The 15384-nt window shown below is 36.9% G+C and overlaps 1 protein-coding gene across 1 annotated transcript in view; it reads right to left on the bottom strand.

Annotated features, from left to right (window-relative positions):
* The window catches only part of cdh13 (cadherin 13, H-cadherin (heart)), a 333227-nt gene that overhangs the window by 186743 nt on the left and 131100 nt on the right, over positions 1 to 15384 (bottom strand). The window contains exon 4 of the mRNA XM_060878173.1: positions 12488 to 12601. Coding sequence (XP_060734156.1) covers positions 12488 to 12601 — 114 coding nt within the window. The remainder of the gene's footprint in view (positions 1 to 12487; positions 12602 to 15384) is intronic.

Below are 15384 nucleotides of genomic sequence, written 5' to 3' on the forward strand. Positions count from 1 at the left end.
ATGTATTTCTGGTGTTTTCTTACTTAAGTAGTTCTCTTGTTTGCTATTATAATAGTTATTAGTAAAAGAACTATATTTTTTTTACCCTTCAGGGTTTTCTGTACATTTCCATCACTGCCTGGCATTCACATTACCCACAACTTCAGCAGTCCCACAGCAGTTTCTGTCTACTCATTCCTATATTGTTTCCATTTGACTCGGCCTCCAGGAGACCTCATAGTGGCCGGGTGCTTGTCTCAAGAGTAGTTGCTGTAGAACTTTGTTCTCTGCAGAAGTTTGTTTTCCTTTTTGCTGTACACAGCAAACAGTTGTGCTATCGATTTGTCAGAACAATAAAAAAGGTTTTCTTTTTCCTTCTCTAAGTTATTAAAGACATGATGAACTCCTGAAGAGGAAAGAGGAGGAGAACAGTTAGAGTAAGAGTCAGTGCTGTAGCTGGAGAGAAAGCAAGCCCCAGGAGGACTGATGGGATGCCAGCAAGGAGGAGAAGGTGATAATGATGGAAGAATAGAGAGGGAAGAGTAGAAATAAGGTGAGCTCAAACTCAGAGATGACAGGATGGGAACGAGAGAAGAGGTTCAGAGTGAACAAGGCTAGCTGCAGGGTGCAGAGAAGGTGTTGAGATGTTGTGGCAATTGATCACAGGAGGATCAATTGTCACTTCTTACACTGCCATACTATTTACAGCACACACACATGCCACACATGGTAACACTAATCACACACACACACACATACACACACACACAACTGTGTTGTTCAGCTTTCTTCTCAGTTATTAAAGCCATGCCGAGTCTATCAGGAAGTGCTCACCTATTTCTATCAGCTCTCATTATGAGCAGAGAGAACATAAAAGAGAAGAAGCTGCTGTCACTTTGGGGGAATGACAGCAAGGAGGAGCTGCAAACACTGATGCTGTACACAATGCCACAGTAGGAGGGAGAGGAAGTACCCCTCCGACACACGCACACGCGCACACACACACACACACACACACACACACACACACACACACACACACAAATCCAGTGGGTGGCAATTCTGCACGCTCCTTGTTTAAGAAAGTGGTCAGAGGAGAATGATCAAAATGAATCGAGCTGACAGCCTGGCTATTGCAACTTAGTTAATTACTCTTTATAATCGTGGGGAACAGAAAATTATCCCAAACCTTAAGGCAAATGGACTACAAAAGCAGTCAAGACCAGGAGTCAATAATCAGCACAGACTCACAGACACTGCACATTTATAAATTGACACATTTTGGCATTTAAAAAGGTGTAAAACACCAAAGAAATAAGATAACAGCAAAGTTAGCAAAAGCAGTTTTTGAGTAAACTGCAATTCTGTATCCCAAACAAAACTTTTTAAGAGAAGTTATTTGCTTTTTTAGCCTCAAAAGTGAGAGTGAAACCAAGGGAAAAGTTGCTAGCTAATGTTACTGTACCTAGCTAGCTGGCTACTAGCTTATTGCTTGCTTGCAATGTAGCTTGGTCTGTCTATACAATGTAACCTGCTATGCAGGGGCTCAGACAATTGAGATGGCTTACTAATTATTACATGTTTATTATGTTTTTATGTTTAATGAGGCATGTATTTGAGTTCAATTTGCCTCCTTTTTGCTCTTATTTATACTTTAGTCCTTCTGTTCACTCTGGCTCGAACGATGTACAGCTGGATGTTGCTGTGAATTAATAAATCAAAAACACTCTTTTACGTCATTATATTGCTTCAGTAATTCTTGTTCTCTGTTATGTAATGATGTACTGAAGAAGGCTTGCAAAATTATAGTCTGGTTTTTCAATAAGATATTTAGCTCTGTAGCAAGTGCCATCTGTAACATTAATCTTTGTTTCCTATTGCATCTGTCCTCCTACATATATCTGGCCCAAATAGTTTTTTTAAAAATTCAAAGAAAGCAGAAAATATTTATTTACGTCTTCGAGGCTTTGTTCTAACCTGGCATTTTCGTGCATCTGGGATAAATGGATGATTCCTGATCAGCTGATGCATTTTAAATGCGTCTTTACTGAGTACTTGTCGCTAGAAACAGTCGCTAGAAACAGGTTTTGTTTTGAAGACAAAAACTAAACGAATGATGAAAATCTGACATTTTCTAATGAAACCACTAGAGCATGAATTTGTCAATAAAAGCTTTACAGGTACTTTCAGTAGCAGTCTGTGTGGCACTTTGTGGAGCTTTAGTGCACTCTTTATTCATAAATCACATCAACTGAAAAGTGCTCTTAATGAAAAGAAAGCAAACTGGATGAAAAACATGTACAGTAGGCTGAAGCTATAGACTTTTTAAAAACTGGTTCAAACATAGTAACAAATATCAAGTCTTTAATAGCATATCTATTGCAGTCCCACACATTCAAGTGGGATAATATCCTTTCATATACAAAAACGCACTTGTTCTTATTCAAAGGCAACTTTATCTTTTTAACAGTATACATCCACAGCTATCTAAAATTTTTATTTTACCTATTATTTTATCATTTAACGTTTTACACGTAATAGATCTGATTTCTGTACATTACAGAAGAAACCTAGAATGACCAGGAGTATGTGGTGTCAGAGATGATAAAAATTCTATTCTTTTTTACCAGTAGGGAGTAAAAAAGTAAATCCTGCCTGTGTTGGTGTTAACATGTTCAGCATTGAATTTCTTTGTCACGTCATACCCCAGAGTGCTGGTTAATAGCTGATATGAAAGGACACACTCAGAGCTTTAGGAATTTGTAGTTTTTCACTTTTACGAATATTTCTATTTTCACCTAGCCTACTAGGGGTTATACAGTTACAGAAAAAAAAAGACAATTGCAATGTGGTCACATGTTTCCCTAGCATTCCTCTATGTGGTACAAGTGAAGGAATAATAATACATCTCTGACAACTTGTCATCTGATCCCTCTGGATTTTGGTAATAGCATGTGTACAGTACCTGTAAAAGTTACGCTGCAAATTGTCATACAGTATGTTGTCCTATGAAGTCACCAGTAGGTGTTCTTATTCATGGTTGCCATGGTAATAACATTTATCAGTAGCTGGAGTAATTAGCATTTCACTTGACAACAAATCAGTTAAAATGAAACATTCTGGAGGAACATTTGGTGTTTTAGTATAAAATACTCCATTGTATATATGCATCAAATAATATGTGATGAAGGAGATGCAGAGTGTGTGCTCTTTGCCACAGATCATGTGCACTCTACTGTCTTCACTCTCATTTGCCATTGTTCCACACATGCACGAAGTTATGCGTTTTTGAATTTTGTCATGTCACTTGACACGACCATATCTTGTCTGCAATGTTTAAGATTGGCTGCTAAGTTTTTCTAAGCATGCTTCAGAATCTGCCACAGTTTTTATGACTCTGACTGTCACATTTTCACCATTTTTTTTTTTACAGGTAATCCCTGACAGCCTTTAATATTTATATTTTGTCTGGTAAGTGGTCTAGGAAGTAATGTTTTACTTTTTTCCTAACATACATTCATTTTTCTGTAACACTTTTTTACACAGGCTCAATAATGCAGAAGTCATAGAAAAAACATCAAAAAATCTCTATAAAAAAATTATCATGCTGTCTATGATTTTTGCACAGAACTACATATAGGGCCTTAGATGTACTGGTATTGGTAGTTTTTCAGTATATAAATGATCTATGGCCATTAACATGGTCTTTCAAAAAGGGTTTCCTGTTTTTATCACCAATCATGGAAAAAGAATATTTAGGATAAAGTTATAAAGGCAGAAAAACAGCAAGCAAAGTCAGTGGACAAGCTTGGTTTTATTTTCCCATATGTCAATTTGTAAATTATGGTGGCCGGGAAGTGCAAAACAAATGAACAAATCCGAAAACACATTAACAAATCCGAAAACACATTAACAAATCCCAAAACAAATTAACAAATCTGAAAACACATTAACAAGTCAGACAACCCGGAAGCGGTTGGTATAGTTTGTGAATGGAAACTTACCATCATCGGACGAGACACCTTTCATTCACCTGTATATCTTAATGACAGTGGTCTTGTCCAATGATCGGTAAGTTTCCATTCACAAACTATACCTACCGCTTCCGAGTTGTCTGAATCGGTGCACGAAACACATTAACAAATCAGAAAACAGATTAACAAATCAGAAAACAAATTAACAAATCAGAAAACACATTAACAAATCAGAACACACATTAACAAATCAGAAAACACAACGACATTTCAGACAACCCGGAAGCGGTTGGTATAGTTTGTGATTGGACAAGACACCTGTCACTCAAGGTATACATGAAGTTCAACAGTCTGCCGCAGGGAAAAGTTGGAATGGATGGATGGAATGGATTACTGTGGATTAATTCTGTTATTTTCTTATATTTAATCGGAGAACTTTACACATTACACATAAGATTCCATACCTGTATATCTTGAGTGACAGGTGTCTTGTCCAATTATCGGTAAGTTTCCATTCAAAAATGATACACTACCGTTTCTGGGTTGTCTGATTTGTTAATGTGTTTTCGGATTTGTTAATGTGTTTTCGGATTTGTTAATGTGTATTCTGATTTGTTAATGTGTTTTCGGATTTGTTCATTTGTTTTCGGATTTGTTAATTTGTTTTGGGATTTGTTAATTTGTTTTGGGATTTGTTAATGTGTTTTGGGATTTGTTCATTTGTTTTGGGATTTGTTCATTTGTTTTGGGATTTGTTCATTTGTTCATTTGTTTTGGGATTTGTTAATTTGTTTACGGATTTGTTAATTTGTTTTGGGATTTGTTAATGTGTTTTCGGATTTGTTAATGTGTTTTGGGATTTGTTAATGTGTTTTGGGATTTGTTAATGTGTTTTGGGATTTGTTCATTTGTTTTCGGATTTGTTAATGTGTTTTGCACTTCTCGGCCACCGTAGTAAATAATTGAAAATAATCTGAGATATAATAAAAAATAAACTTATTTTGGCTCCTCTTATTCTATATTCTATAACTCAGTCATTATAAACATCTCATCTACTGTGCAAAGAGATTTTAAAGAATTTCACTACAAACTTCTTTAGTATCAATTGTGCAAACACACACACACACACACACACACACACACACACACACACACACTCACACAGAGCTGAGCCTCACATATTTGTCCTGAGGAGGTCAAAGCTGGAAGTTTTATGGCGATCAACAGTAAAGGCTGGTTGATTCTGATTATCCACAGATGGTGTATGGTTATTAGGACAGCAGAAGCAAAAGAGCACTGGCCTTGTCTTCCGCTGTGCTGATGACACCGACACACACACACAGACACATACACAAACACACACACTACTCTACAGTAGTTTAGAACAATTGCGGAATTAGTTCAGATGATTGGTTAAGCAATTTGGAAATCAGTTTAAAATGATGAGAAGAAACAGAAATGATTTATATTCTGACCCTGATTGTAGAGAGTGGTAAAAAAAACACTTCACAAAACACTTTTTTTTTTTTTTAACAAAAATGAGTTAATAGTTGGAATATATTTGGGTAATGGATTTAAACCAGACTCTACCCAGTAGAAAGAGTGGACACACTAAGAAAATCTTCTCCAGGTCACCTTATGTAAATGTGTATCAGAAAAAAATAAAATATTAAATATCCCTGCTGAGAGCATTGCAGAGAGTGAGGGAAAGAAAAAAAAATCAAGTGCAAGAGTGACTTCTATAATTAACCACAAGATCAGAGAGACAGGCTGCACTACAGGACAGCAATGAGGAACCTCAGGAGGTGAATAGCCACTCCATTTGCAAAAGTGCATCGTGACACATGAGCATGGCCCCATGTTAAATCTCTTCTAATTCCAAAGAGTCATATAACGGCAAGCATGAAATCATGGCAAATCTGCCCTTTATTGCTTTTCCCCCCCTTAAAGCTCTTCTTATCAGCATGAATTTCACATTAGCATGATCCATTGGGGAGCTTCACCATGGAAAATGCTGCAATAACGCAATTCGCCCCATACCTCATGTCTCGTCCTCGGGAGAACAGTCAAGATCAAGGCATCGAAGAACAGAGAGGTAGGAAGGGCTGCCTCTGTGTCTCTCATTTGAGTATAATTAGCACAAGCATTTAGAAAGCCACATGGCAGAGATACACTGAGAGATTAATGCTATACACACCCTGCATACATATACACAATCTTTTCATGTGTGAGGTAAAGACTGAGGGTGGAAATAGTGGTGTAAGATTCAAGATTTGAGATACAAGAGCTTATTGTCGTTTGTACAGAAGAGATGATAATTATATTCTTACAAATGGTAAGGAGCTGGTAGTTCAGGAAATATTAGTAAAGCAAGGGCAAGAGTGATAAAGAAAAGCAACAAAGGTGGAAAGGTGAGATTTATCATTGTATTCAAGCTCAGAAAAGTATACTATCTGAAAGAAGGCAACACGGTGGTAGAGATTCACAGATCCTGGGTTCAATCCTGATATCAGGGTACTGTCTGTCTATGTTAACTTTTACATCTCTTCCCAGGTTCTCAAGTTTATCCCATCTCCCAAAAACATGCAAGTGGTAAGTAGACATAATCTGCTCCTAGTGTGTGCTATACTGTAGATTGCTGTCCCATTTAAAGTTACAGGCTTTTAGAATTTTCTTTATAATGGATCTCAACAAGAAAAAAAATTGAGTTTTGTCTGCTAAAAGCAGTAAATGTTTTCTGAGTTTGTTTAATCTTTAATCTCATCTTTTTACCTATTTCACTTTTCTCTATCACGCTTGCCCTTAACCGATTAGTCAATCATGACCTCTGGCTCTTTACCATTCCTTACACCATCAATTCTGAATGTACGAGGATGTATCTCTTAAACTTTGGAAACGGAGCTAAAGGCCAAATAGTTAAGACTGGCTTTTGTTGAAATATTATCTTGTATTGTTTAATGTATTGTATTCATGCAGTATTCATATACATTAAGCAGTTTGTGATATCTGTTCTTGAAAGGTGCTATAGAAATCAATTTTACTTATTTACTTACTTTAGATTTCTCAGACATACACCACAAACTGGATACGGATAAAACTCATTTATTAAATTCATTTAAATTGAAAATGAATGCATGAATGAATGAACCTTTAAAAGTCTGTCTATGTAACTAAACAGCAATTGGCTGGTAGCAACGAATAAATGGGTTAAATTCACCTATGACTTCTTTTTGTTTACAATCTCAACATTACTTCATGAACATCTGACAAAAGTAATAGAGGCCTTTTACGATTTCTTTCAGATGGTTCTCAAAATTCATAGTTGATAAACTGCATGTGATGCAGTCTGGAAAATTCTGGAAACAAGCCAAAAAAGTTGAAAAAAATAAAAAAGGTTTCAATCCAGTAATATACTTTGACATCTCTATTTTAAAATGCATAAATATATTTCAACAAAATTATATGGAAAAATTTACATTTCTTTTCTAACCTTTGGCTGTCTGCCTGCAGCGATTGCGGTGTTTGAGGAGAATGTGATCAGGTTTATGGATAGTCACACAGAGAAGCACAAAAGAATCACTTAAGCTTGTAATCAGGTACTGGCTGTCAATATATCTGTAATGCTCCTGCGCTGTCAAAATCATCATTAAAACAGAAGAGCACATCCAGGCTTTGTAGAGAAGACAGCAGGCAAAGTTTTAAAGTGAAAAGTTGTCGATTTGTCAAACAAGCCGAATAACTTTTAAGTCAATTATTGAGACAGAGACTGAAAGACTGATTTGGATGAAGTTGCTGATCAAAGTGAAGACTCAATACTTATTGTAAGCTTTTGATTAGAAATAGAACAATAGACAAATAGAGATACTGTAGCAGGTTTGTGTGGCGTTTGCATGTTTTCCACTTCCTTCAGAGGTTTTCTGTGGGTACTCTGGTTGCCTCATCCAGTACAAAGAGATTGTTGTAGGCTAATGCCCATCTCTAAATTAGCTGAGGGGTTGCAACTGTGCCCTGCAATGAGCTGACATGCTATCCAGGGTGTTCCCAGTGACCCTGTGTAGGATAAGTGGTAGTGAAAATGAATGGATGGATGGATGGATGGATGGATGGATGGATGAATAGATGGAATAGATGCATGGATGGATGGATTGACTAGATGAAAGCATGGATGAATGGATAGATGGGTGGATGGATGGATGGATGGATGGATGGATGGACTAGATGTTTAGGTGGATGCATGGATGAATGAATAGATGAATTGGATGTATGGATGGCTACATAGATGTATAGAGGGATGAACTAGATGGATGGATGGATGGATGGACAATAATTGTTCATAAAAAAAATAGTCTAAAAATTAGTCTTTTAATTTGCCATTTTCAGTTCCAATAATACATTATTCTCCAAGTCCATTTTTTCCATTGCTAAATAATTCAATAGCTAATATGATTTCACTGTAATAATTTCACAGGTTTGGCTGCAATCAGCTTCGTGTTGATACTGGTTATTTGATTAGTGCTTACAAATTTATTAGTATTATTGTTGTTTTTACATAAGTAGATGAGATTACATGTATAAGTAAGCAACTTTCAGTGGAATGAACTGAAGTAAACTGATTTTCACTTACTTGTGACCCAAGGTTAAAATGCTAGAGCATGCGAGTGAGTTACACACAGGATGTACATATCAGTAGTTTTTAAAAAATCAAAATGTGACAATGTAAAAGGTTTTCCCTGATGCCTTCGCACATAACCAGGCTGTCGACAAGACAAATGCACTGAAAAGTAAAAGAACACTTCCCCAGACTGAGAAAACCGCGTGGAATAAATAAAACACACACTTCCTACAGTAGAGAAGCCCAGAAGGTTCATCGCTGTCCATTATTTTTAGATATAACATTGCCTCTGCTTGTCCCTATCAATGAGACAAAAACTGGAGTTATTCAACTTGAAAAGGTGGTTTGTGATAATCGCACAGTACACAAGCAAGTGAGTCTTAGAAGAAAATCCATTCTTTTTTTTTCATCTGATAGTTGCAGGCCTGGATAAAATTGCCCACATTAGCCTGCTGCCTGATGCAGGGTCACTCAGAAGACATCATGTGAGAGGGGAAGAAAGGCAAATGTACAAAGGAAGGCATGAGAGAGTAATAGAAAGTTGAAGGTTAAAAAGGATTAAAGAGGGTCAGTTCTGTCACAATCGTGCTGAACATCACCTACTCAAGACTTAAAGGTGTATGGCACAAAGTAGTTTACATTCAATTATTTATTTATTTATTTGTTACTTTTAAACCCTGTTGATTTGAACTTGTTTAATATTTAAAAAAATTAAAGCAGAGGTTTTTATGAACAGCTAGAAATGTTCAAAAACTCCAAGAGCAGAGAGTTCTTGCTTTCGTGCCAAGAGCTGGTGTTCAGATATGAAGCTTGTGGAAAAAAATGAGGCCACATTTTAGACATAGTAGACATTTTTACAACTTTTGAAAACTGTTGAGGTGTTGACATTTCTTACTGTTAAGGAGTTAGAAAGTCTAGTCTGCATTTTTTTAAAGACACTGTCCAATGCCACAAGATTTATTGGCTAACAAGGAACATGATAGAAAAAAATACAGAGACAGTGACAGAGAGACAAACAGATCGATAGATAGATAGATAGATAGATAGATAGATAGATAGATAGATAGATAGATAGATAGATAGATAGATAGATAGATAGATATAAGATACTGTAGATATAGATATAATCCAGCTTTCATCCTCATGCCAGTCATCCATTTCCTCAAACTCTTCTGTTACAGTAGTTGAGGCATTTGTTTACGGCTTATGGCTAGGTGCAGGTACAGACAGAACAGATCATCCTCCGTTTATACAGTACGGTGTCATTTCCTTTGCCATGAGTGCCTAGCTTTATTCGTTAATTTATGGGTTTTTGTTGGCTGGATTTCTTAATATTTCCTTTATTTTTAATGAATACTAAAAATATAAAATGTTTGGTTTTATCAAAATGTAATTGATGTTATTCTTAGTCACAGTCTTAGTGATCTAGCATGATAATGTGTCTCCAAAGCACTTCTATAAATCGCTCTGCAAAATGGCACCTGCGAAATGCTGCAAATGACAGTTGACAGTTAAATCCGTATATAAAAGTGAAAATGCAAATTATATGATTGAAGTTGCCCAAGTTGAGATTTATATGCATACATTTACACACCCTCAGCAGCAGGAGAAGGAAATGAACGTTTTCTTTCCGTAATTACAGAATAACATTTTCCGTAATCATGAATGCCAAATTTCTTCTATAAATGCTCATATGAACAATGTATAAATAAATTAATTCATATCCAGAGTGATTCATATGTCGATATGCTTTTCCTTTAGCTTATCTGGCGAAAAACATTCTAGTAAGTGAATTGGCAGTGCTAAAGTGTCCCTATGTGTGACCATGTGTGTTATGTGTTTATCTACACCACTGATCAAGATAAAGTGCTTTATTGAAAATGCTATATTGTAAAGTACCCATTAACCAGTCGGAAAATGATTTGTTCTCATTCACTATGTCTGCGATATTGTACTCCGCTGCACTTTTTAAGATACAAAAGTGTTAACTACAAAAGTAGTTCAACTTTTATCTTTTGCTGGCTCCCTGCAAATAAGACATTTTTAAGAGAGGATTTGGTTAGGAGGCCTCCTGCTGGTTTATGACAGCGTGTGACAGGTCTTGTCCCTGCCATAGGCTCTGTCTGGAAAATTGCTTCAGAAGGCAAAAAAAAAGAAATCAGCACCTTTGACCCTCTCTCATCTGACAGGCAGATAGCATGCTTTGTAAGCTTTACAAAGGGAAGGGCTGTAAGGTAGCCTACTTAGCCTTGAGCACTAGCATACCCACCACACACACACCTATAAACTAATCATCTATATTTTTATACTGTTTTATACTGTTCTAATATTATTATATTATTACTTTTTAAAGGGACCATCGGGTATTGTGTAATGGTTAGGATCAATCTTATGCAAGCTTCTCTGTAACACTGTTCTTGTAGGCTGCTATAGAAGAAGCCTTATTGAATGCACTCCAAGTATGTACCCTCAAAAGAGGCTCAAACCACCCGAGGCACACACACACACATACAAGCATGTATACAGAGACAAAGACATACAGTGGGGTCCAAAAGCCTGAGAGCAGTAGTGAGAATTTCTATTTTATATTATTTTCTAATTTAATAAAAAAAAATTGATTACAAATTATATTATTAACTTGAGTGATGGAGTTTACATGGAGTTCATGTTTCTTTAGTATTTTCTATGTCTGGTTTTAGCTTTAATGACACTGTGCACTAAATGCTTCTTAAATTCTAAAACCATTTAATTTCTATTGTAAATACCAGATTTTCAATGTGGTCTCAGACTAATACCCCACTGCATCTGTAGGAAAAGCAGGTCATCTGCAACCCTGGACCCAGAAACCCTTTGAGGAAGCTAATGACAACAGCTGATCATTTCTAGAAATAGCTTCATTAATGACTAAATACCTGCAGCAGAAATTCTAAAGCAATGAATGGTTCATGGGTAAAGCACAGCCCCAATTTTAGACAGCGTTCCTATGAGAAACATTCACTCTGAAGCTTTTAGATTGGTTCTCGTTTCTTTCTCCCCTCATTCTCCTTAATAGCTATGACAATGGGCAACAAGGGCAGCTGCAAAATTGAAGAAATACTCAATGGGAATCAAATGAGGCCTATTTCTTTTTCCCTCTTTCTCTTTTTTCCTCAGAGGTGACCAGAGTACAACAGAACCCTCTAGTTTGATGAGACTCATTGAGGCCTGAGGTTTGAAATATCTGAGTGTCATTAGAGCTGCCTACTCTACTATTAAACTCGGATTATTTTCAGGTCCATTAAAACACGTATAGACCATGTTAATGTGCAGGATAGACAAAAACAGAAAGATCTTACATAACAAATGTAATGATCCATAATATCTTGAATAGAGTTTTGAATGTTTGATTCATTGAATAAGAAATATACACGACAGGGTGTGCAGTTATAGGAAACTAACCCATGACGGGTTGCTGTAATACTGACTAATGTGAAGTAGAGTTTCTTTTTCTATCCTAAAAATGATCATATTCCTAAAAGAGCATGTTCAGGAGTCTTACTCTTATTCCATTGCCATTTATCCACAAACTAATGAACAAAAAATGGATTTAAAGGTTTACAGTTAAATGTAATATTGTGGAATGTTCCTCATTAAGGAATGTTCCTCACTAGAGAGTCCTTCCAGAAAATAAACCTCTTCTTTTAAAAAAACGTCACTACATTTATGTTTCGATATTTTTCAATGTATTATAAACCACATTCATGGAAGCCTATCATCAGAGCTTACAGATAATACTTTCAGGCCAATCAAATTGGAGAATTCAAAAGTGCTGTGCTATAAATTATGGTTTTATCATCACAAAAATCCAATCTACACTGAAGCGTTAAATAGAGTCCTCATTACATACTTATTACATATCCTGTAGATAGTCTCACAGTCTCACCTTTCCAATGGACCTGGGAAACGGTGCACGCTGGTTCTCAGGTACAAACATGGGAGGCACCAGCAGGGATCTCTTCGACCTGTATGGCGTCATGTTTCCAACACCCAGAATCTCCTGTGCACCAAAATAAAGAAAAAAGAAAGTTAAAGATATAAAGAAATTTCTTAAATTGCTTTTAAGCTTAAGACTGCAATATTATTGTTTCTTTACAAAAATACAGTACATATACTAATTTGTAGCTCTACTGTTAACCCAACCTACACAAGGAAAAATGCATATCCACACACAAACTAACTAAACTGTCAGAGACTGGAGGAGTGCAGTATCGCCTGAAGATCTATAAACTGTTGAGACATTAACAACAGTCTCCCTATTCATCCTTTTAAAATCTGCTTTACACTAAGGCCATTTAATTAACCGCTGTATATCCTTTTCTTTTTTTTTCAAAGAAACCCATTATAACAGTCTAGAATCTGCTGCGGCTGTCACAGAACAGTAACCAGAGTACAGCGTACCACTTATTTCATTATTTTTTTCCCGATCAATGAGCTCATCTGGGTCATTAAAAGTGGTCATTAAAGCACGTCTGCCTATTTCACCAGTCGCACTCGGTTGGAGTGGACGTGAAATTAAAAGGTGCCTCCCATTCACACAAACTCAAACAAAGCTAATGATGTGCTGTGAAAGTTCATTGTTCTGTCAGCTTCCTAATGGACTGAACGTTTGTTTAAGCTTTCCCAGCGCACCAAGAGGAAAACTATGGAACGGACCAGGCAAATAAAGGAAAGAAGAGAGCAAAATCTGCTAAACAATGGAGAAGTGTGTGTAGAGAAAGACCACTGTCGTCTGAAGAGGCCTGTGCGCTCTAATATGCTAATAGTTCAAATGTCACAGATCTCGTTTCATATCCTCTTGACGGAATGCTCTGTTTCTGAGCACAAAACCAAGAACTATATAAAAAGTCCTTCCTTAGGACCGTGAATGAAAGCTGCCTATTATACAGTGAATACAATCCTGAGTATGTGTGGGAGTGTATTTCTGAGGAATGCACAAATGTACATGCCTAATGTCATTTATTTGCATCAAAATTCAATAACTCAGGTAATCAGCTTCTCTCCTGTCAGCAGCTTGATTCTCTCTTCTCTTCCTCGCCTCTTGGTCTCTCGTTTCCTGTGTCGTTGTCATTTCATGCAATTAGAATCCTTCAGGCCATCAGTGCAAATTATATTTGTCACTCACGCCATCAATGCCACGCTGAAAGCGAATGCATTAGTGCAGAGGCAGTGACCCATGTGAGTTTATTTTGCCCCAGGCAGCTCAGTCACTCAAACATATGCCCATATAATAACTGCCAACATCCTACAGCAAAAAAAAGATCAACAGTGACGCATGAGTGATGGTATCCGATGAGAGAATACAAATAGCTTGTACACTAATACAAAAATGGAGAAAACGATGATGCACAGCATTTTCAGGAAGACAAAAGGAAATCATCATTGCTCTCTGGTCAAGAGAAAAGGTTTGAGAGTTAAGTTATAACAGAAATTTAGAATATATTAAAAAACATTGTCATCAAACATGTAAAGGTGTGTTTGCTTTTGTTCTGAAACTTAATGCTTTCCTTCAAAGCTTTTTCTGAAGGGCAAATCCCTTTAAGGATTTCATGGTTAACACTGATGATGTCTTAACAGTTAGTCTAGATATCTGAATGAGCTCTTATTAGTAGAGCAATGACTAATTTGATTTGGGTTGAGATCTTTTGAATGTCAGAGCCAAAACGTGTAATGTACATGTTCATTAAACCATCCAATGAGTCCTCATTCCCTCTGGAAGCTAGAAGAGACCACTCTCACCTGGATAGAACTGTATCCACATAAGACAATCATTCATTCATTCATCTTCTACCGCTTATCCGAACTACCTCGGGCGTCATCGGGCATCAAGGCAGGATACACCCTGGACGGAGTGCCAACCCATCGCAGGGCACACACACACTCTCAATCACTCACGCAATCACACCATAAGACAATCATTCATTCATTCATCTTCTACCGCTTATCCGAACTACCTCGGGTCACGGGGAACCTGTGCCTATCTCAGGCGTCATCGGGCATCAAGGCAGGATACACCCTGGACGGAGTGCCAACCCATCGCAGGGCACACACACACTCTCAATCACTCACGCAATCACACCATAAGACAATCAGTCAAAATAAAATTTTATAGATTTGCAAAGACGGTTCGCTCTGAGAGGACGAGTAGAATTCACCAGGAAAATGCCACACCATAACTGAGCCACCGGTTTCTCCTTTAATTCGTCACCTGTATGTGCATGTATTAGAGGTAATTGACTGCCTGGTTAATGACAGTTACCTGACAGGTGGTTAATGATTTGAGTGAATGATTAGAGTGTATATAGAGGACTAATAAATTGGATGCCTGTCAATTCAGCAAGCTCTGACTTTGCTCTAACATTTAGGTCTCATTTATGAAAAACATTTTGAATTCAGAATATATCATTCTGCTCATTCATGACCACACACAGAAATTGCTCTACAAATGCCCTCAAATCACTATAGACAAGGTACATGGTGAAAAACTTCATTTGAAAATGGTGATTTTATGGCTGTGTGTGTGTGTGCACTCAGTTTCAGCCTTATTACATTTAGAACTTCTGCAATTGCGGTTATTGTCTATTCAGCTCTAATTTGGAAATGCGTCTGCATAATTGATATCAGTACATTTAGAACATGTGTAACAATTCAGCTAATGGTTGGTTGGGAAATGACAGACCAGTCTCCAGTTTCATGTTGAAATGTTTCCATGGTAAAAACCTTAGGTGGATGCTGTTGGCATCTCTAAAATTGGTCAACTAAGAGATCAACTAAAATTGCACA

The sequence above is a fragment of the Tachysurus vachellii genome, chromosome 9 (assembly GCF_030014155.1).
Source record: "Tachysurus vachellii isolate PV-2020 chromosome 9, HZAU_Pvac_v1, whole genome shotgun sequence".
Classification (NCBI taxonomy): Eukaryota; Metazoa; Chordata; class Actinopteri; order Siluriformes; family Bagridae; genus Tachysurus; species Tachysurus vachellii.